The sequence below is a fragment of the Tenrec ecaudatus genome, chromosome 2 (genome assembly GCF_050624435.1).
Source record: "Tenrec ecaudatus isolate mTenEca1 chromosome 2, mTenEca1.hap1, whole genome shotgun sequence".
In the NCBI taxonomy this organism is placed as follows: domain Eukaryota; kingdom Metazoa; phylum Chordata; class Mammalia; order Afrosoricida; family Tenrecidae; genus Tenrec; species Tenrec ecaudatus.
The window spans coordinates 192,095,701-192,118,952 of NC_134531.1; the positions used below are offsets into that span (position 1 = coordinate 192,095,701).

Sequence of the window (23,252 nt, forward strand, 5' to 3'; positions counted from 1 at the left end):
TGGTAAAGAAACCTGATGGTGCCTGGCTATTAAAAGATATAGTACCTGGGGTCTTAAAGGATTGAAGTTAAATAAGCGGCCATCTAACAGGGAAGTAACAAAGCCCACATGAAAGCACACCAGCCTGTGCAATAATGAGGTGTCAACAGGAACAGGTATCAGAAGTTCAAAAACAAGCAATCAAATTGATGCGAAAGAGTGTGGACATTGTGGAGACCCAAAACCCACCTATAAGATAATTAGACATCCCCTCACAGAAGGGCCACTTGGAAGGGATGATTCATCCAGGGTCCAGTATTGCATTGATTAAACACATCACTGTCTTCTAGTTCTTTAATATTCCTCCCCCTACTCTTATGGCCTTAGTTCTGCCTCCCTAATCTTGCCAGACCTGCATATGTTCACTTCTGTACAATCAAGATCTTTTAATGCATGAAATTCAAATAGATAAACCTCTCAGAAACAGTAATGGGAGTAATGATTCCCTGCGGGCACGGGAAGGGGGGAGTCGGGGGTAGGGAAACTGATAACAACGATGAAAGTGTAACCCCACTCAAGGAGATGGAACAACTGAATTGTAGGGGAATGTATAAATTGGATGGTGTAAGATATGGCCAAAATAATAATATACAATATATTAAGGGTTCTTGGGGTGGTAGGGGAGGGGAGGGAGGGGGATAAAGGGAGCTGATATCAAGGAGTTCAAGAAGAAAGAAAATGTACTGAAAATGATGAGGGCAGCAATTGTACAAGTATGCTTGATCTAATGGAACTATGGATTGTAATAATATCTGTAAGAACTCTTAACAAAATGTTGAATTAGAAAAACCCAAAAGAGTCTAACCTGGTATGCCTCCACTTTTATGTGGCCAGAACCTCCAGCTAGGCCCCGGCCTGGCTCCCTGACCCACAGCCACAAGCCTGGCTTCCCAAGGCAGCGTGTGCATATTGGGCAGACATGTCCCTTTTCTAGAACTCATACACCCACATCCACGTCCTTTCTTTCATGCGTACCGTTCCTTCAGATAAAGCCGCTGATACCCAGCTGTTGTCAGGGTGATCTTGGGGCAGGCCCAAGTTCCCAGGGGCCCCATTGGTCAAATTCTCTTGCGCACCACGGTTCCCATGGCAAAATCCCACTTAACAGATGGGGGGTGGGGGAAAGCAGCCCTGTGCCCTTTTCCCAGCACTTGGGTTCAGAAAGTCAACGTGTGGACCAGAAGCTGTCCCATGACTCTGGCGCCCACGCTGAGCAAGGTGGTCAGTGGTGCTGGTTGAGGTCCTGTCCAGCCAGCCCCTACTCCAAGGGATCTGCACCACAGGATCACACTCTGAACTCCTTGACAAAAGAGAGTTTCAGGATCTCTTCTGACAGTCTTTTGGCCTTTTCTTCCATGCTTTTTCAGTGAGCTTTGCATTCTTCCTGTATGCGATTCCTGATGCCATCCCACAACTCCTCTGGTCGCCCTGATGCATGCTCTCCCAAGTCAGGGGGGATAGCCTCAAGGTTGTATTTTGATTCTGTTGAACTTAGTTTCATTTTTTTCGGCTTCAACTTGACTTGAACTTGCATATGAGGAAGTAGTGAGTCCGTTCCTCTGTCAGTTTCTGGCCTTCTCTCTGACCGATATTGGGTTTCTTGGTCTTCTCTTTCTATAGATACAGTCATTTTGATTGCTATATATTCCACCGGGTGAGGTCCCACGGTCGTCACTTTCGTTGTTGAAAATGTTATTTGCAATGAAGAAGTTGTTCGTCTTGCCATGCCATCTCCAGCTCTGTTTCTATCACCAACACCTGATTTTCCAACTACTGATCTCTCTTGGTTTCCAACTTTCAAATTCCCATCACCAGTAATTATCAATGCATCTTGATGACACGCTTGATCAAATTCAGAAACTGCAGAATTTGGTAAAAACCTTCAATTTCCTCATTAGGCGTTTGTACATACATTTGAATAATTATCACATTAACTGGCCTCCCTTGTGGGTATGTGGAGATTACCCATCACAGACAGGGATCTGCTTCAGGACCTACCAGCTCCCCTGCCATGGAGTCAATTCTAGTTCAAAGTGATCTGATATTGAGTTTCTGAGACTGCAAATCTTTTTTTCATTTTTCCTTTCAAATCACTTATTAGGACCTAATCCACATACCATACCATTCCATAGTTCTATCATATCAAGCAGTGTTGTACAATCATTACCACAAGCACTTCCAAATGAGACTGCAAAGCTTTATGGGATCAGAGAGCCTCGTTTTACCCCCCCCCTAAGAGCAGCTCGTGAGTTTGAACCACCCACCTTGAGGCTAGCAGTCCAATGCTTACTTCATAGCAGCAGCAGCAGGGCTTCCTTGTACTTCTGGACAGACTTATGTGCTGTTTGCAATGGGGACTGGGGTGCCATTCACCTCCACTTTTCTCTCAGGAAGGGTTGGCCGTGCGAGCGCCGGATTCAAAGGCCATTCGCCACACGTCCCGGCCCACCAGGGCCTCGGATACTCACCTTGGGTGTTCTGGCTCACTGCCTAAAAGGAAACTCCCAATTCCCCTGGGTTCCCACACTCCGTGCTCTCATTAGTAAAGGTTCTGTGCAGCTGTTTCTTCTTGTGTGCAGGTGTGCCCCATCACCAAATGAAGGCCCACCCCATCCCATCACTCAGACGGACTCCTTTGCAAGGGCCGCCTCCTCTAGGCATGGTTTTGGGGTCTTTCACCGGAGGGACTCACCTTCAGGCACCACTGCCATCCATCCTGCGGTCCTTTTCCGCTGCAGTGCCTCTTCCTCCCTCCGGGCCGGTCTCAGCCCAGCAGCTCCACTGAAGCTGTTCTCCCAGGAACGACCTGGCGCTATGTCAGAGTGGTAAGCCACCAGTGCAGCAAACTGACTGATGAGTGGTGCAAATGTGGTCTAGCCCAGGCCATTTTCCTATTTGTCCCCAACATGCTGGACAACAGAAGATGGGGGCAAACTGTGTTTCCAAAGACCCCGGGTTTCAGCACTGGACACTGAAGTATCAGCTCTGGGTATCAGTTAAGTGCTATCTGTGTAATAGGAACACACGGTAATGGTTTGTGTGTCCAGGCTGCTGCTCAAGGAAAGGTCGGAGGTTTGAGTCCATCCAGAAGTACCATGGAAGAAAGGTCTGGCTATCTGAGTCTGAAGAGTAAGCTACAGAATCCTATGAAGCAGAATTCTACTCTGATACACATGAAGCGCCCATGAGTAGAGGCTTCTCCCCGCCCCCCACTTAGTAGTCACTTCTAACTTCAGAAAACCTGTGGGTCTTCTGTGTCTGTGTGGTAGGGGCTGTCCTTCCTGACCACAGGCAGAGGAAGACGAGGGAAGAGGCGATTGGGCGTGGCTCTGCAGCTTCAGTCCCTAGAAGGGAGCTAATTCCTTTTCTCAGGGTGGGTAAGCAGACACACCTGCCTGCTGTCAAACAGTATGACCCCCGGCTGCAGGGTCAACTCGAAGGGAGAATCGGCCAAAGGCTCAGGGTCTTGGTGTGGACTGGCTGTTTCCCAAGAACGGGATGACCAAAGCCAATGCCATCATATATCATTTCCCTCCTCTCCCTCCTCGGAGGGTGCTCAGCCTTCAGGAAAGAACCAAGGGACAGCGAGGAGGGGGAGTCTCTGCGGTGCTGCATACAAGGCTGCTGGTGTAGCCCCCCCCCCCAACTGTACCCGAGAAGAGCACAGCAGCCGGGGGAGCTCTTCTGTTAGGGTCCCATGTGGCTGGTGCTGGGCTGGCACGCATGGCAGACTTCTCAGCTGGTGGCTCTGAGCTCTGGAGCCAGGCTGCTGGAGAACCCGGTGGAGGAGCTAGGCCTTTGTGACCCGAGGCGTCACGGAGCCTGGTTTCTGCTGCGGGTCATTCCTGGTAGCAGATGGCCAACCTCCCCAGAGGCAAGGGGGGAGAAGGGCACATTGCCCTCCCTCTCGATGAGAATTTGGGGCAGTGTTAGAGAACTGTCACACTGGGGCCTCAAAATAGAAATACTAAGAATAGCTCAGGAAACGTCCCAGGGCTGACGAGAGACATCCATTTCACATGGAAAGAGGGCCCGAAAGAACCAGGGAGGAGAAAACGGTTTAAGACGTAAGATTCAAACCCCTCTTTCTCCGGCCTATCCCTGTCCTTTTGTCTAAGTGAGGCCACGCTTCGGTGACCTTCTGTGGTGGACTTCACTCCGTCAGCATAGCCACTTCAGCTTCAGCCACAGGGTCCCCTGTGTCAGCCTCTTGCCTCTCCTCTAGCTAAGCAGGATGTCATTGTTGTGTATGTGAGCACGTTGTTGTTTCATCTGTTCATGAGCACTGAGGTGGACACTTTAAAAATGTATTTACTTCTAACAGTGTCACCGACATGCCATCCACCAGCATCTGTTTCAGTCATTCAAGCACATTCATGAGCGTCAAGCAGCTGCCACCACAAACAATCCCAGGCCGTGTCTCCTTCCTTGTGCTCACTGCTAGCTCCTTATGTCCCATCAGCCTCGCCTGCTCCATCCCTGTGAAACTATCAACCCAGATAGATGTTCTCTCTATAGGTTTACCTCTCCTGGGTCTCGCATCCAGAAAGACATACAAAATCTAAGCAACGCGATAAAGAGACAGCCTAACAGTGACACAGAGAAAAACCTCCATCGAAAATATTAAAAACTGGAGCAATTGCACCTTGGATCAAGAGGGAGGTCAACGACACGGTGTCACATTTTGACCAAACTGCAAGTGCAGTGGTTCACAGTCAGAGGGGATTCACGGGCTGGGGGCTTTCGTTGTCATCCATAGCCTTCTGCAACGTTGGTGTTCAGAACGTAAGCTCTGATACCATTCCTCCCTCTGGGTTTGGGTTCTTTAACTTACAGTTCTTCCATCACATAGGTTGGTGTGCTTCTTTCCTGTGGACTCAGCTGATACCTCAGGTAGAAGACAGCTTGTTTTAAGACAAGCCTTTAAGAGCCCAGAAACTATACTTTCCGATGCCCGGGCATGAGGCAGATGCACAAAGACCAAAACCCGTGGTCATCGAGACAATTTTGATTCCTGGCAGCCCTGTAAGACAGAGTCGAAGGGCCCCATAGGCTTTCCAAGGCTGGATCTTGACCGAGACTGCCACGTCTTCCTCCCACGGAGCAGCTGGTGGCTTCGAACCACCACTTAGCAGCAGAACCCTACACCACTGCACCTTTCACCAATGATAACTGTCCCTAAACATCTAGAAAGAAATAGATCTATGTGCATATATTTATAGGGTTAGTATTAAGGTAGCAGATGGACATTGGGTCTCCACTCAAGTACTCCCTCAATGCAAGAGACTTTGTTCTATTAAACTGGCATTCCATGATGCTCACCTTCCCAACACAATCACTGAAGACAAAGCAGGTGCATAAGCAAATGTGAAGAAAGCTGATGGTGCCCAGCTATCAAAAGATATAGCACCTGGGATCTTAAAGGCTTGAAGGTAAACAAGCGGCCATCTAGCTCAGAAGCAACAAAGTCCACATGGAAGAAGCAGACCAGCCTGTGGGATCACGAGGTGCCTAAGGGAGCAGTTATTAGGTACCAAAGAACAAAAAATTATATCATTATGTGCTCATCTCCCTGATATGAGCGCTGAAGACAAATGGGTGCATAAGCAAATGTGGTGAAGAAAGCTGATAGTGCCCGGCTATCAAAAGATATACTGTTTGGGGTCTTAAAGGCTTGAAGGTGAACAAGCGGTCATCTAGCTCAGAAGCAACAAAGCCCACATGGAAGAAGCACACCAGCTGGTGTGATCATGAGGTGTTGAAGGGATCAGATATCAGGCATCAAAGAACAAAAACATCATATCATTGTGAAAGAGGGGCAGTGCGGAGTGGGGACCCAAAGCCCACCTGTAGGCAACTGGACATCCTCTTACAGAAAAGTCATAGGGAGGAGACGAGCCAGTCAGAGTGCAGTGTAGCAACGACGATGCATACAACTTTCCTCTAGTTCTTCAATGCTTCCTTCTCCCCTCCCCCCACTATCATGATCCCAATTCTACCTTACAAATCTGGCTAGACCAGAGGATGTACACTGGTACAGATAGGAACTGGGAACACAGGGAATCCAGGGCGGATGATCCCTTCAGGACCAATGGTGAGAGTGGCGATACCGGGAGGGTGGAGGGAGGGTGGGGTAGAAAGCGGGAACTGATTACAAGGATCTACATATAACCTCCTCCCTGGGGGACAGGCAACAGAAAAGCGGTGAAGGCCAGAGATGTCGGACAGTGTAAGATATGACAAAATAATAATTTATAAATTATCAAGGGCTCATGAGGGAGAGGGGAACAGGGTGGGAGGGGGAAAATGAGGAGCTGATGCCAGGAGCTTACGTGGAGAGCAAATGTTTTGAGAATGATGAGGGTAACGAATGTACAAATGTGCTTGACACAATGGATGTCCGTATGGATTGTAATGAGTTGTATGAGCCCCCAAGTATAAGAGCAAAAGCGGCACCCGGCCCACCTTCTTTTTCCCCCACTGGCCACAACCCCCCTCCCCCCTGCGCGGTGGGGGTAGCCGTAGGGTTCTGCTGCCCTGGAAAGTTGAAGAGCCCTCGGGGAGGGCTGGGTACACCTCCTCTTCAAAGGCCTGGGCCCCAACTCCAGGCACCCCCTCCAAACTCCAAGTCCCACCTCCTTTTGTTCCTTTGGCTTCCCACCCTCCGTTTCTGGGCTCCCCTCAGCGCCCCTGCAACCACTCTGTGACAGCCCTAGTGTGGTGGCCGTCTTTCCAGGATGCACCCCTCTCCTACCAGCCGCCTGCTCGCCGCCAGCCCGCTCACTGCGCACCGCTGAGGTGGTAGCCCTTCGAGGACAAGCAGTGTTGAATGCACGAATTAGGCGTTATTCAGCCAAAACTGAAGGTGGAAATGGACAAGCAGGAAGGGCACAGGGCGCGCACATGCGCAGAGCCGCATCTGACCGCGGGGAGGCGAGGAGGCTGGAGGCCAGGTGCAGGCTCACCCACCAAGGAAAGGGACTGCGTGACAGCTCACCGGGGAGCCGCGAGGGGTGTCAACAGCACGTCACAGAGAACAAGACTCTCTCCTTGGAGCGAATGGGGCTCCTTTTTCTCACGTCAGCGTCCTGCACTTGTCACTAAGAACCCACGCTCCAGAGCTGTGCGTCTTCTTTCTCCTTCACCAGCAACGGCCCATGGTGGCTTTGGCGCATCCCAGGCAGGAAGTGGGGGACGACGGGCAGACGGTCACCCAGTTGCTGCCTGGCAAGTTTTGTGCTGGGAAATTGAAAGGATCCCAGTGCCTCCTGGCCCACAGCTGTCACCTGGCCACCATGCTGAGCAAACGGGGACATATTCACACAACAGCCTCCCCTGTAGTCATCCAGGGAACCCAAAGGTGACACTGAGCAGGTCTGTGCACTACCACGATTCCCGGGATACCCTGCTCGGCGGTGAAGTGGTCGAGAAATGCACTGCGGTGGCTTTGGGGAAGGCACGGAGGTTCTATTCTGACTGCACATGACTCAGTCAACTGCCCAAGGGTGAAAGAACTGCATTTTTAAATGCGGGTAGCCAAACCCACTGAGCACCAATCCTGCGGGTGAGAACACATCTGACCTGCCAGGGCAGCCCTTGTTGGCGTGAACTTCAAAGGGTCAGACTTCTGGCGGCCAAAGAGGCTGTCCCAGGGGGAGGGGCACGGGCTGTGCCGAGGACAGACCAGCACAGCCCACTTCCACCTGTCCGGGAGACCCCTCAGCCTGGTCCCTCTGGCTCTTCTACAGAGCTGCCCGGGGAACCACTGGGATGGTCTGGGACTCGCCCTTGGCCAGCCCCCTCTCCAACTGCCCCCCAGCCCAGGACTCATTGGCTGGGTTTAGTCCCCAGGTGATGCTAATGTGCAGCCAAGGCTGGGACCCACAAGGTCAAGAGGCCAATTTGCCTAGTCATTCAGGAAGGGCTTGGGATGGAGTCAACACTAAAGGCTCCCTGTGGCAGTGTGGTGCTAAGGGGTCGCAGGCGCGGGGCTTGGCCCCGGGATGGGGGCACATCCTAGAGCAGTTCCAGTATCCCCGTGGGGAAGCGTTGAGCTTTAAGAGCTAATGCAGACCACATGGCACGGCGGGGCCCAGTGATTCGCCACATGTGAGATTTCTTTGAGGAGAGAAATTGAGGGACAAGAGTAAGGAGGCCGCGTGTGAAGGGAGAAGCGGAAACCTCAGTCCCCGGGAAGCCTTCCCCCACCCCCACCCCCGATTCGAGAGGGGTCTCTGGGCGTGCAGACCCGGAGGGCACTGGTGGCAGAGGACAGAGCTCGGTGGAGGGAGGCCCTGAGGGAAAGACTTAGGTGTGCTCTTCCACTCAGGTTTAGTGAGGCTCTGTGAGGACGGTAATGACAGGGCCTGGCTCCCGGGGGGAGAGGGAGAGGCCAGTCACCCAGCAGTGAGGCACTGAGGGAGGTCCTGAAGAGGTGTGACCCTCAAATTGGCAAGGGACACACAGGAGCCGAGCTGGGATGGTTTTGGGTAGATAGTGCCCATCACAGCCCTACCCTGTCCACTGCTGGCCAACTCCCACCCTGTACCATCTGTCCCCCAGGGCAACTCAAACAGCATGGCTGACTCTCCTCTCTCCTACCCCCCAATCCTTTCCACGTCCCCCCAGACGCCCTAGCTTTCCCTCAGGCCTGGACTGCAGTCTTGTCCACTGCATGGTCCACACCTGCCACACCGGCTTCTCTCCCCTCTGCAGATGCCCGAGCACTGGGGGAGGCGGCCCAGGGACAGCTGTCTGGACACATCCTTACCACACCGTCACGGTGGGCCACTGGGTGTTCTGCTTGACCTGAGTCATGAGTCCAGCCTAAGTAACCGGACTCCCCAAGTACCTCCCTGGGGGCCCTTGTGTAGCCAGGTGGGGTGGGGTGGTGAGAGGGGAGGAAGTGAACGCCGCCAGCACCAGCCAGCAGGGCGTCCTCAGAGAAGGGCAGCCACACGCCGAGGTCGGTTCATTCACTTTATTAGCAAACGGCCACACTCGGCCCTCTGAGCTCACCTCCTGCACGCCTCTAAATGAAAAGCTCGGCGGGTGAACAGAAAGCCGTTTCCCAGCTCGGGCCGGCGCAGCCCCACACGCACCACACCCAGCCCAGGGCCCCCATCGAAGGGGGGCTCCCCCCAGCCCCTTGTTCCTGAGATGCCAGAACGGGGAGAGGGCCCCCGCCCCCAGCTGTGGGGGCGCCGAATCTTTACTCCTCAGCCCTGCCACCTGTCCTGGCTGGGCAAGAAGCTAAATGTAAGAAAATACTTTAATCATTTCTGTGAAACAGTTAAGAAATAAGGTGGTATTGTTTCCTTTTACAATCCCATAAAAAAGTTCACATTGGTGCCGGCCGCACGCACGCACGCACGCACGCACGCGCACGCTCAGTAGAAACGCTTGTTCCGCTCCTGCCGCTTCTGGAACACCACGGCCCCGACCACGGCGCACACGATGATGCCCAGGAGAGCGCACAGCAGCAGCAGGAACACCCGCCAGCCCGTCAGGGGCCCACCACGGAAGTTCCCTGTGGGGTCGTCCACGTTGTCTGCAGGAGAGAAGGGGCGGCTGAATCGGCAAGGCCCCTGCCCACAGGCTGATGCTTGGAGGCTGTGGATGTGCAGGTTCAAATCCTGCCTGTGCTCTTCTAGCTGAGGGGACATGTGCACCACTCCGTTCCCCAAGGCCTACCAGGGGCCAGATACCCCCTGACCTGCTGTTTGTGTCCTTGAGCCCTTCCTCTGGGCCCTTTGTTTCCCCAAGCCCCACCAGAAGCTCCGGGCACCCCACGGGGCGGAGAGGGTATACATACATACATACCTTTGGGAGACTTGAGGAAACTGACACTGGGCTCGATCTTGGTCCAGTCGATGTTCTCCTCGTCAGGAGTGTGCTCCACCATCAGCTGGAACAGCTTCATGGAGATGATGTCGTGATTGTCTGCGGGACCCAGTGAGCCTAGGGTGAGCCTGGAGCCATCCTGACCCACATGACCCAGACCCTCCCCTAGGAGAAGCTGCTGCCTCCCCCAGGGCTGGCCGCCCCAGGGGGAGTACAGGCAGGATCTCAGGGCCAGCCCACCTGCAGGGCATGGCGAGACAACACTCAGGAGGGACAGCGCGCAGTGAAAGCAGCCAGGAGCCTACAATCAGAACGCTTCCTTGCTCAGTAGGTGACTCCAGCTGAAGGCACACCCATGGGGGACCTGGAGATGTGCTTCCAGAAGGTCACGCAGCCCTGAAGCCCCCGGAGCAGCTCTGCTCTGCGCCGGAGCCAGATCTTCTACACCGAGGCAACCAGCTGGAGCAGCAGCGTGCCCTCCGCATGCTTGCTCCGAGTGAGGGGCAAGCCAAGGCGCCGGTCAGGGAGGAGCAGCACGGCAGTCCAACGACTGCTGGAGGGCGAAGTGGGGACAGAATTCCTGGCAAGGAGACCAGCCCCTGGCATGCAGAATGTGTAGGAACAGGTGGAGGGGTGCATGGCTGCAGTTTTAAAGCAAGGAGTTGAGAAGGCCCTGAGACAAAGCCATGGAGAGATGAGGGAGTGATACTAAGTGCAGGCCAGCAGGGGCAGCAGAGCAGGGAGGCCGCCCACAGCACCAGGAGTCAATGGATGCGGCCCTCCAGGGGATGGAGGGCACAGGGGCAAACATAGGGCAACAGGAAGCGCAAAGGACTGACTGGGCAGAGACATGGCTCAGACGGAGGCAGCGGAGGAGTGAGCAAAGACAGTGTGGAGCTGAGGAGCCAGGATCTAAGGAGGGGAGTCCACAATGACATCAAGGTTATTTGGCCACTGGAAGTACGGTGGTATCATGTGCATTCACCGGTACTAGAAACTGCGGGGTTTGTGACAGGCGAGCAGAGAGACTGTGTAGGCTGGTGGCAGCCTAGGGCCAGAGATTCGATCCGACACAGTGCACCACCCCCAGAGTCAACACCCCTGATTGCCTACAGTCAAAAGAGGCACAGTAGCACCGTGGACCAAGCACGGGGCTGCCAAGTTCAAAGTCAGCAGTTCACACCACCAGCGGGCGCATGGGAGGAAGAGGAGGCACTCTGCTCTCACGAAGACTTATGCCTTGGAAACCCTCGGCCGGACACTTAGACTGTTGCCAAGGATGGCTCAGGGACTAAGTAAGCCCTGAGGCACTCAACAACATCTAGGCCCTTGGAGGAGAGGACACAGGCGAGCGGAGAGGGGAATGAGGCGGGTCCTCAAGCTAGGAAGCAGACATAAGGGCAGTGAGGCCTCACTCAGCCTGTACTCACCGGACAGGTCGCCGGTGCCGGCGGAGGCTCCGAAGTAGTAGCCGGTGGGCAGGCGCACCCCGGTGATGTCGATGCAATTCTTCCACTCGTTCTTGTCCTCCAGGTCTGTCATCACCTGCAGGACCAGCAGGTCAGGTACACCCCAGGCGGGCACGCCACCCCACGCCCTCACACAGCCCTCCCAGCCGGCTCACCGTCAGGCGGCCCCGAGAGTAGCGCACAGCCAGGAAGGTGTCATGGTCCCGGTTGCGCAAGTCGGCCGTGCAGCCCGCCAGCTCCGTCCAGCGCCCATCCTTGCTGTGGTCGTAGGACAGGGAGCCATTGTTGACCATCACAGAGATGTACGGGAACACGCGCTGGGACCAAGACACTGGTTACTCCACAGCCAGCCCAGGGCCCCCACCGCCCCCACCCCGGCCTTCCTCCACCACAGGGAGCTCGGAGCCTACCTCAGTGGTCTCATCATTAGGATACGTGTCCAGGAAGATGGCTAAGCCATGGAAGTTGTCTTTGCTTCCAAACACAGGTCCTGCAATGGTGCGGAATGCTCTCAGGCTGGGAGAAGCAGGAGTCCCTCACAGGCAACGCCAGCACCACCCACGTCCCAGCCAGGGAGAAGGGCAAAGCTCAAGCCACCTGCCTGAGGGGCGCACAGGGGCCCGGTCACAAAGAGCAGGTGCACACCTGAGAAGAGCCCTGGAGGGAGCCCCACCTCTAAAGCCAGAGCCCGCAAACGTGTTCCGTGAGGGGCCAGTGGGGCCACTAGTGTGTCACAAAGCCTCCCTTGGCTCTGCCTTTATTTTAAATAGGCCTTTAAGGTGACGGCAGAGCCATTCCGAGCCAGCGTGCAGCCAGGAGCCTACTGGTTTGGTCAACGCCAACCTGTCAGCACACATCGGATCTGCATGTATGGTCCTCACACTTCTTAGGTCCCATCTGAGGGTGACTTGCGAGTTAAGGATACTCATTGGGGTCCCTCGGAAGAAAGGCCCGGTGACCGACTTCTGAAAGGGCACAGTCCCACCCTGACTCCCAGGATATCTGTGACCCAGAGCAGCAGGCCGTGGGCCTGGGGGCCAGGATGTGCAGCACAGAGCTCAGCTGGGGACAGCAGTGAGTCACAGGATCGGTGCCCCCTCTTTATTGAGACACCCCCCTTCCAGAGTCAACCTCAGATCCATGGGGGTGGGCAGTGTCTCCTGGAGGCGCACCTGGCACGAGGCGGTCCCGGGTGTACCATAGGGCGATGCCGTCCCCGTGGAGGTTCTTCTTGCCCGTGCCGTGGACCCTGAAGTGGACGTGCATCTCCCAGTCCTTGAGGAAGCAGGGCTGTGGGGACGCACAGAGAAGCTCAGCGCACTGCCCCACAGACGGCCAGTCAGGAGGGACATGAATGTCCCTGACGGACAACACAGACCTACTCAGGCTGTCTCGGCAGGTGGAAGGGGCTGCGGTTGGCTGGCCTCCAGGTCAGGAGGGGGCAGCCACACCGTGCTCCAAAGCTGCCAGAGGCTGGCTGGTGGGCACCCTGGCACCCTCTCTCCTCAATACCAGCTGCCCACTCAATTAGCCCTGGCTCCTCACTGCCCCTGCCTGCATCTGTCTGAACCACCTAGTCTTTCACTAAAAGCTAAACTAACTCAGTCTCACCCAGGTCTGTCTGAGCCAAACCCCTGCCCAGTCTTCAAACGCTGTCCTCACCCTCCACCCCACTCGACAGCCCTTAGGCACCAGCTCTTCCGCTCGCCCACCTCCACTCTCTTCCCTTCCGGAGCACCATCCAAGACAAGGTGCAATCTGCCCGACTCCCAGGGACCAGCTGTGCTTCCGCCTCCTGCATTGGCCAGCTTACAGGTGGGCACAATGCCAGGCAAGGGCTAATGTCTCTCAACTATTGTAGGGGGGAGAAAGCGGGTGCAAAGCATGTTGGGCCCCACCCACAGCAAGGGGACAACCTGGCGTGGCCTACCAGTTAGTTCTATGAGAAAACACAAGTGTGTTTGTATACACACACACACACACACGCACTTGGGGAAGATCGTACTGTCCAGTGCGGATGAGAACATGGAGAATCGCCCACTCAAACAACAGTGGACTGACTGCGCAGGGTCCAGTCCACTGGGGCCACTTGGGAGCATCTGCAGCAGATCCCGAAGCACTTACACACACAGGTGCATTACCCACACTAGCCTTTAAGGGTCCATCAACAGGGGGCGGGGGGGATGTGGTATGTAGAGTATTACTCAGCCATCTCCCAAGGCAAAAACGACTCCAAATTCAACACGACATCCTACAGACGTCAGTACACTGTGCCTCTATGTTGCCGCCAGCCCCATCTGGTCGGTTCTGACTCAGGGTGACCCAGTCTAAGACGGGATGAAAGAAACCCCCAGCCTGAGGCCAGTGGGGAGTCCACTGCCTCCATGGCCCTGGCGAGAATTACACAGGAAGCCATCGCAAATCGTGATCGGTGGCAGATGAATTCATCACGGTCACAGGCAGGACAACATAAGTGGGTGGGGGGGGGCTGATTGTGACCCAGACAAACTGCAGACCGAGAGATTACAGGATTGCTTCTGGGCTTAACATGACTGGTGACTGTGGCCCAGGGCGGAGGGTGAATCATGGGGGGCCCCTGAGGGGACCTGACGGCAAACTAGATCCTGGAGGGGTGCTGGGAACCCAGGGGCCACAGCGGCCACAGGGTCGGCTAGTTCAAGGATGCAAAGAACGTACATGGAGGCAGAACTTGAGGCCCAGGCTGGAAATGGCAGGAAGCACATGAAGAAATGAAGAAGCCTGTCCTGCAGTGACTTGGGGTAACTGCACAATTATGAACGTGACTGAACTGCTGGAACCTGTGACTTGAGCTGTATGTTGGTGCAATATATGGATTGTTAAAAACAAACAAAAATTAAAACTCAACACGCTGTAAGCATAGCCTTCCACAGACGGAGTTCCGCTTTCGGATTTCAGTTCTGTCACAGTCACAGGCGGCAGTGAGGCTCTGACGCACACCACAGCAGGGACAAACCCAGAGGACATCGTGCTGAGGACAGATGCCGGACACAAGCAGCCGTGGACTGTGTGGGTCCCCTCCTATTACATGGAGGGTCTGTAAGGAACGGGTTGCTCAGCCATACCCTATAGCACTGAGCAGCCCAGCCCCCAGGCTCTCAGTGTTTCCGGGGCCAGAAAGTCTCACCTGGACAGCACCGTGTTTGGACTGGTTTTTTTTAGACAAAAGAAGATTTGTGATATCAGAGGCTAGAGGAAGGGCAGAATGGAGTGTGCAGTTTTATCATGTCAATCTCCACCTCAAAGATGCGATTTGAAAATGTGCTAAGGCACTAATAAGCATACACATCACAGGTACTGCGCAAGGCAGGGTAGGCAGTGGACAAAGGTAAGCTGCTGGTGGAGAGAGGGGGAAAGCACGAAGGTGCTCCCATGGGAGGGAGCTGTGCGCAGGTCTGTCGTGTGTGCATGCTGGGTCCTGACCGCACGGCTTCTGCGACTGAAAATCACCCTGTCAAAGAGAACAAAGCTTGCTGGCTCCCCATGGGAGCGTGGATGTTGTCCTCCTGGATTCACAGGCCTCACCGACTGGCCCACGATAAAAAAAAACACAAAAAATAAGATTACAGAAGGAGGGGAGGGAGTGAAGAAGAGAGGGCACAAAGAAACAAGGAAAACAGAATCTAAAAGCAACTAGGGGAGGGGGGGACAGATTCCCTTCAAAGGAGGACAATTAGCCTGCACCTGCCTTCCCCGCGGAAACGCCACCGAGGGAGCAAAGAGACAATAGATGGATATATTTGGCACTGAAAGGAAACAGCAGACAACCTTGGGTTCTATACTTAGCGAATGCCTCCTTCAGGAGAGCAGGGGAAAGATGGCATTCCACAACAATGAAGAGGCTCCGCAGCAGTGGCTGCAACCCGGTGCCACCCTCCAACCGTGGGGAGGGCACAGTGACCGGGAGGGAAGCCAGGGCTGCAAGACAGGGCAGTGGCGGAGGCAGTGCTCCGGGCTCAGGTCGAACTAGACAAAACCAGCTGTGTGGGGTCCGAAACAGAAAATGCCAGAGGGGGGACCACAGGGAGGCTGCGTGTCGGGGAAGCAGTTCTGGGGGCGCACGCACGGCCGTCTGACTTCGATGAAACTCAAGGGCAGCCGCTAAACAAACAGGAAAGGAGTGGGAAACTTCCAAGCTGCCAGCTGGGGAGGAAGCCAACCCACCCACCCACAGGACGTGAAGCTGGGGCGCCACTAGGAAGTGAAGGGGCCCACCGAGACGCCAGCAAGAGCCACACTCGTGACAGGACTGTACGCGGCGTGAAAAACCACACCCAGGGGTCCCTGGGAACTGTCTTACGAAGGGGTACCCCCCAAACCCCTGAATTCTAAGAACAGCACCATGTCTCATCATCAGTAATGACCCTGGGGAAAGAGGCTGGGTTGCTTCAGTGCTGTCCTTTCGTATCCAGCAAGTTCGCACCCCACGCTCTTCCCTGGCCAGTCAGAGCCCAAGGCACAATTTCACAGTGACCCTTCTCATTCCCAAGTCTTCCCTTAAATGTTGCTGGCCCAAGGGCCAAGATATTCCAGACAACTTCCCCACTCGTCAGTCCTCCACCATCGGTCCAAGAGCACAAGGGCATGTATTTTGTCGACATCTTCGTCCGTTTGGGACATTGACAAACATCCAGAACGAGGTTTGACATCAATCAACATTTCACCGTTTACGGAAGGAGAAAACCACTCGTACACTTGAGTTTTCCCATAGCGCTGTCCTTGTCAGCTGTGTTCAACATCACAACAGCTTCAGTGGCATTTTTCCTGAGCAGGAAACAAAATTTCACAGCCGCACGCTGTACTCTTAAATCAGTCATCACAAAAAACAAGGTTCGGGTGAAACTGCTTTTATGAAAAAATGCACTGTGATCGGAGAGAACCTTCCCAGGCGATGCCACTGGGCTGCTCGATGCTGGTCTAGCGGGAACGATGTGTACTATGAAAGCTCCATCCAGTGAAGCTTTTATTCCGGGTTTTGGGATACCCCCCCTCGTATTTCTCACAGCCACAAGCATTTATACCATTAGCTCAAACTAAAAGTCCTCTAAGTATTGCTTATAAGAGAATATGCCAAAACCACCACCATCACAACAAAGAAAAACCAGGGAAAAGAAATAGGACAGAAAACATCCAGAAATATGAACCAAGAGTAGACTAGTAGAGGCATACTAATAACAGACAAAAATTAAGGGAGACGTGGGGGGGGGGTTCTTTTGAATAACAACAGAGGTAATTACCAGGAAGGGTGAAGGGGAATTCCCATCTGTACCTCATCTGGCCCCAAGGGGCCTGGGGGTGCAGGGGTTAAAGCAGTGGGGGGCTCAGGGGAAGCTCGGGGATTCAAACCCCCCACCCCGCTGTTCCCCAGGAGAGAATGCCAGTCAGTCGGCTTCCGTAAGGATTTCGGCCTTGGAAAGCCTCTGGGCGGCTCTATTCTGTCTACAGGGTCATAGAACCAGAATCCACAGGACAGCAGAGGTAAGAGCTTAACAAAACACACAACAAATAAAGACAAAGACAACTTCCCCAACAGAAATCCTAACACACCTCCTTTAGGGACCCACCTGAGAGCACAGCACCGCAGCAAAGCAAGGGGAGGATCCACAAGACTGACACCCAGTCAGCGAGCCTGTCCAGGACCTTGTGCTCCACAAGGGCAGAATCCCCAGGGTGGCGAACGCACAGGGAACACTTCCCTCACAGAGAGCTCAGAGCACCTTCCTGGACATGACGCAGTTAAGTATGAAGGGAACAATGTAAACGAGAATGTGCAAAGCCTTCCGCTGCAGGCATGCGTCTGTGGAACGGGCACTGGGTGATCTGGTGGCTGTGTGAACCAACACTGCTCTTGTTTCCTCTTCAGGCGTCTCGGCGAGGGCGGCTTGCCTGAGCAGTAATCGGCACGGTGCTGACAGGGCCTGGCTCTGGGGCTGGGTCCGAGCCCTGTCTTTAGCCGTCTCCTGCTTCCCACGGGCCTCGCCGCTGTCGGTGCAGCCCCTCCTGTAACTGCCGGGAGAATTTGTCTCTGTTTGGAGGCCGATGCCAACACCCCGACGCACGAGCAAGCAGCCTTCATGGATTTCCCACCTCGATGTGGCGCAAGAATGTTTTTTGGTTTACTCCCAAACCTATCCTTCTCCCTTTGTCTCTCGCTGTTGCGATGATCCCTGGGCTGGTTTTGCTGTACTTAGGCACTGGGAAGGCACGTCCCCATAATGATACATGAGACTGGACGCTGGTGCCCAAGAGCCAGAGCTCACAAAGGGATGTAGGGGACTGGGGATTCTGACGATCCAGACACGGATGGTCCTCGGTGATGCACGGACTACCCCATCAGTGCCCTCGCTTTGTGTAGCAGAGACAGGAGATCCCCGTGCTGCATGAGGGAAGCTGTTATGTCTGCTAGCGCCCCAGCTCCAGCTGGTCATTCTGAACCCTGCTTGAACCCTCTGGGGCCATCGATGCAAATGTGGTCAACAAAATCCATATCTCACACATACAATTGTCAGCCAGAAACTAAACTTCAGACTGTCTCTTTGGCCCTGCAAGAAGATGCTGGTATGACTCCCAGGCCTTGGAAAGTCTCCCTCTGCCAGCGGATCAGAGGCTAGAAATAGAATGACCTAAGGGCACAAAGTCTCCGAAGGACTTTAAGCAGGGGAGGTCCCAGCTAGAAGAGGCCCCGAAGCTGCCTTGTGGGAGAAGGCAACACAGCTGTGGTTCTCACCTGGCTGCGTGGCCAGCTCACGGCCACTCAGGAAGCCAACATCCTGGCCTGAGACAGGCCCACCGGGCACTAACAGACCCCCATGCTGATGAGTACTTTCCCCGTCTCGGCTCTCAACAAAATCCACGGCACATCTGATCCAACTGTCACCTAATCTGACCACCAGCGAGCAGTCTGCAAAAGATGACGGCGTGACTTGGGGTTTATCAACTGGAGAAGCTCAGATCATTGAGCGCCTCCACCTCCCGGTGGGAGCTCAGCTCAAACTTCACTCTGCGTTCGTTCTCAAAATGGACAGGATGGGAGGGCTGCAGAAATGGCCCTGGGCTGACAGTCAAATTCCCGGGATCCCCAGGCTGCAGGGGTCACAGACGGCATCTACCAAGATACAGTTTACTAAAGGGTCCACTGTTAGAGGGGTCCTGCTGGCCCAGTCTGCTAATCAGGGCATCAGCCCTTGAACCCACAGGTCACTGTGGTGACCGGTAAGGCAGCTTGCTTCTGGCGCGATTTAAAGCCTCAAAAACTCGATGGAGAGGTTCCACTTGCCCTATCAGGTCACAGTGAGTCCGAGCCAACCCAAGGGCACTGGGCTCCTTTCCTAGTGTAATGATTCAGGACTGAAAATGGGCCGGGTAAAAAAAAAAAAAAAAAAGAAAGAAAATGGGCCGGGTGTATAGACTATGTACTTGGATTGGTTACATACTAACAAAATTTACAGCTCAATCCAGAAAAAAACATTACCACTTAATTTTAAAAGCCTCAAACACATTAAAAAGCTTAAATTATTATACTTATTTTCATTGCAAAGAAATGTGGCAGGCTCACCAGCTAAGAGATTTTCAAGCATGAAATAAATATGTGTATAAAGTGAAATCAAGCTCCAGCCCACAGAACTGGGCCAGACCATCTGGATGTTATTCACCTGACTTACAAGTGTGGACATCACACTGCAATGCTCTTTAGATGCCCCTGAAGATGTTTCTGAGTGCTAAACAGTTTTATTTTAAAATGTCAGCATTTAAAATGTGCTGGGAACGACAGACCAGACGAACACTTAAACTCGTAATAAACAATTTGAGATGACTACTTTCAAAAAGTGTCAGGGGATCATTTCAGAGGGCACAGTACGACGAAAAACTGAACCGCCACTCTCTGCTGGAGCCTCGACACAAATCCCCCCCCAGGACGGAGGGCTCTCCAGCTTCCCCTGTCTGCGTGCTGGCCACCAGGCACTCCTTCAGGAGGACCACCCCGCCCCCACATACAGGAGCTGTGTCTTCTCTCTATCCCGGAGACAGCAGGTGCTGAGTGCTTGCTAATTTAGTGCCTCTCCTGGACGGAGAGTGAAGGGACAAAAAGGAGAGACCTCTTTCCAGTCCAGTGAAGGAAGAGATTGTTTGCGGAAAACACCCGGCAGAAAACTCTAAGAGTCTCAACCTCCTCAGGGCACCCCCCAGGATCTCTGACCAAGGGCACCCAAGTCACTGGACTCTTGCCTGGTAATCACACTGTAAAATGAAGTCTAGTCAATTTCCCTCAGGAATGGTAGGAAATCACTCCAAGCCTTGTAGGAATCCCCCAAACCAAATCTCACTGCCATCTAGTCGATGCCGACTTACAGTGACTCCACAGGATCCTATAAGACGGGTAAAACTGCTTCTGTGAGTTTCTGAAACTCAACAGTTCACAGTAGAATGGCCCCCACACACACACCCAACCAGTCTCCCTCAGAGTGGCCAATGGTTTCAAACTCCTGACCTTGAGGACAGCAGCCCAACATGTAATATAGCCTACGATGCCACCAAGGCTCCCTTGGGAATACCAGCAGGGCCAAAAATGAAAGGTGGCCCTGGAGCAGAGACATGGGAGGGTGGGAGTGACCCCAGCCCCCGAGCCACAGATAATGCCAACCACCAGCCACACACATGACTAGGATGTGTCTGATACTTGGGGTTGAATCCAGTATTGCTAACAGTTCCAGCACTGCCTGTACCTTAAAAAATATATATCTGAAAGTCCTAAGGGGAAATAGTGTGAGAGACGTGACTTGAGAGAGATGCAGAGACGAGGTGGTTAATGAAGCACTCTGAATGGGAAGCACTCCAGCGGAGACTAACAGATGAGAGAAACCAAGCAAGCATGAAGAACCAGGAGACAGTGTCCTAGACTGAGGGAACAACCAGTGCAAGGGTCCTGAGGCAAGAAGGCAGCCTGACAGACTGGCACAAATTCACCAAGAGAATGATTACAGGCTTTAGAGGCCAGATTGTACAAGCATAATGCACGCTTATTCCTTCCCATGAGACTCGTGGCTCTGAGGATCAGAGAGAAAGCTGAAAAAAGTAACCCCAGATGCCCCTAGCAGCAGTGTGGAGGCGCAGGACAAGGAGGAGGAGGAGATGAGGGAATGGGCAGATGAGGCAACACAAGGGCTTTGTTGGCTTGCATTCCCTCCGCAAAACTAGCTGGGGGAGCCAACCAGAAAGGGTCAAGGGCCAAGGCGAAAGAGAAAACGGGATACTGGCCACCAGCTTACGGTGTGGGAGGAGCTGGGGTTAGGTGGGCAGAGGTAGAGTGGTTCTTACCCAAAATGTGACTCAGCCCAAAGTTACTTCCGTTCCACCTGTCCTAACTTAGATTTGTTTCACCCTTTTCTCACCAAGTTTCCAGGGGAAGAAGCTTAGGAGGTCCCTCAGGCTCTCTGGCCTCATCACTGGAACTCTCATCTGCTAATAGCATCAGAGGGAAACTAACCACGCCCATCCTCTCCAAATCAATCGCTGATGATCAGACCCTCAACCACTTGAACTTGCAAGAAAATTCTAAGTTCCCTACCGACCAGGGAAGGGCAGGGTGGGGGAAGGGCGGGTGCAGTGTAGTGCTGGGCTTAGACAGCAGACAGATCAGCACAGAAATAGTACTGGGACCACTCACTAGCTGTGTGATCTTTGTAAAAAGTCACGATCGCCACCTCTGTAAACAACTTGTGTGAGGAGGCAATTCGATAAAGCAGGTCAAGGTCATCGCCCAACTCGACGCAATTACCCAGTAAAAACATAATTCTTCCCACTACTGAAAGGGGTCAACTCAGGGGTCAACTCAGGCAGCCAGGGGAGCGCTTCCCTCCTCACTGGTTCGCAGGACTTTAGAGCAAGACACTCGGCGCTGGTCATCAGCTTCTTAGTAAAAGGGGGCTGACATCGTTTCCTTCGGACAGTGTTTGAAAGCGTGAGATGGGTGTAAAGTGTCAAACAGCGACTGTTCACTAGCCACTATCTCTTAACGACGGTGGGTGTGGCCAAATGGAGTGGGCGCGGCGCCACGGCGAGCGCGGGTCCCTGCTGCTGGGGAGGAGGTGTGGTGGCCGACTACACGAGCCTTTCATTCGTGTGAGAACCACTTACCTGGTGATTCCAGATAGAGCCCTCTTTGCTGCGTTCGTCAGGGGTCAGACGCACGTACTGGCTCGTGAGCATAGTGCTGCCCTGGAAGTCCCAGAGGGGCATGGAGCTGGAACCGACCCCTGTGGACAGAGAGCCGGGCAGGCAGCTGCATAAGAGGCTAGGCCACGATGGCCTTGCTTGGGTAGGAGACCGCGGGAGCGGCACTCCACTAGCCCCTCGCCCTGATCCTTAATTCACTCCCGCTCCGGGCCTCACCTTGGTAGGGTTTGATGAGCGAATGCTCGCGCTTGAGGTGTTCGCTGTTGCCATCAGTTATATCTGAAGCCACTGGCCCCAGCAACAGGAGGAGGACAAGAAGTAGGGGTGTAGTGGGGCCAGGGCCGGGGCCGGGAGGCCCAGGCCTTCCCAGGCACCGCCGGCCCCAGCCCCAGCGCCAAAACCAGTCTCCGGCCGCCATTCTCCTTTTCTCCCGACCACTTCCGCCCCAGCACTTCCGCCTTCCGGTGTCTCGTCTAATGGCCTCCGGCCGGAAGCCCACCAAGCCTGTGGTCGCCGGAAAAAACAAGTCCACGCAGCCAAGGGCGCGGGGGCTCCACAGGCCAAGCAACTCCCATCCTGCACAAGTGGTGTCCCATCTCCTTGGCAACTCAGAGGCTCCAGGCGGCCGCCTCTGCAAAGGGCTTCCACGAGCGACAACAGCTCCAGCCAATCGCGGAAGAGCACGTTAGGCTAGCAAGCCAATGGGGAGCTAGACTGTGGTCTGAGGCCCGGCAGCCCGAGGGAGTCTGTGACAGAGGGCATGCTGGAACTTGTAGTTTTTGTGGGCCGGTCGCGGGCGCCGGATGCTTAAGCATCGCAACCCTGCTGTGGCAGCTCTTCCAGTTCTCGGGAAAAGGAACTCTAAACTACAGGCAGAGGCCTTGGGTGCCAGACCCGCGCGCCACCTGGACTCTCTCATGGGCTCGGGGAGAGTCTTTGGCAGACTCTGGCTTGACCTGCCCTAGCCTGACACCTTTGGGGTCGTAGACTCCTCCGCTGTTTGCAGGCATCTGCGGATCCCAACCCATCTGGCCTTGTGGAACTGAAGCTGGAGGAGCTGCCCTTGACCGTGTCCTGCCCTAGGCCACCGCCACCGGATCCTAACGATCTATGCTCGGCCAAACAAGAAGTGTCCCTGGAAAGCTGGCTGGGGCTCGAAGGTAGAAAACTGTCCGAAGGCGAGAAGAGCTGTTTATCTTGCTAAAAACTGTTTAAATAAATAATTTGATCCTCATTCTTTTTAAGATAGAAAATTCAAATTAACATTACAAAGCCAGAGTTCTCGTTTCTTATGAAAATGGAGAGAACTAAATACGCCAGGCCCTTCCCACAAAACAACAGACTAGCGCTGCCTGGGGTGGCCTTACACACATAAGCTGGTCTCACCTGGCCCGCTCTAAACTTGCTGCCATTGAGTCGATTCCGACTCATAGTGACTCTGTGGGATGGGGCAGACTGTGCCTGTGATTTTCCGATGTGGCTTAGTGGTTACGAGTTGACCTGTGATCCACAAGGTCAGCAGGTCAAAAGCACCAGCAACTCTGAGGGAGAAAGACTGGGCTTTCGTTCTACTCTGGGCAACAGTTAGTGTCTCAGAAATCCACCGTGGGTCACCGTAACTAGCACTGGCTGGATGGCAGTGAGTTTGGAGGTCTTTAGAGAATGTCTTTACGGGACTCTCTGTGAGCC

At 54.1% G+C, this 23,252-nt stretch overlaps 1 protein-coding gene across 1 annotated transcript; it reads right to left on the reverse strand.

Moving 5' to 3' along the window:
- Positions 1 to 9,004: 9,004 nt before the first annotated feature.
- Positions 9,005 to 22,024, reverse strand: LMAN2 (lectin, mannose binding 2). Its single transcript, XM_075542022.1, has 8 exons — positions 21,780 to 22,024; positions 21,525 to 21,643; positions 12,524 to 12,641; positions 11,762 to 11,841; positions 11,507 to 11,668; positions 11,313 to 11,427; positions 9,862 to 9,981; positions 9,005 to 9,589 (listed from the first exon to the last, which is right to left on the reverse strand). Exons 1-8 carry the CDS (start codon positions 21,979 to 21,981, stop codon positions 9,429 to 9,431), a joined length of 1,077 nt encoding a protein of 358 aa, XP_075398137.1. The 5' UTR covers positions 21,982 to 22,024; the 3' UTR covers positions 9,005 to 9,428.
- Positions 22,025 to 23,252: the final 1,228 nt, after the last annotated feature.

Coding starts and splice junctions, on each gene's coding strand:
- LMAN2 (XM_075542022.1), bottom strand. CDS start 21,981: ATGGCGGCCGGAGACTGGTTTTGGCGCTGGGGCTGGGGCCGGCGGTGC. Junction 11,842..12,523: donor CCGGGACCGCCTCGTGCCAG/GTGCGCCTCCAG, acceptor GCACCATTGCAG/GACCTGTGTTTGGAAGCAAA. Junction 9,590..9,861: donor TTTCCTCAAGTCTCCCAAAG/GTATGTATGTAT, acceptor TCTCTCCTGCAG/ACAACGTGGACGACCCCACA.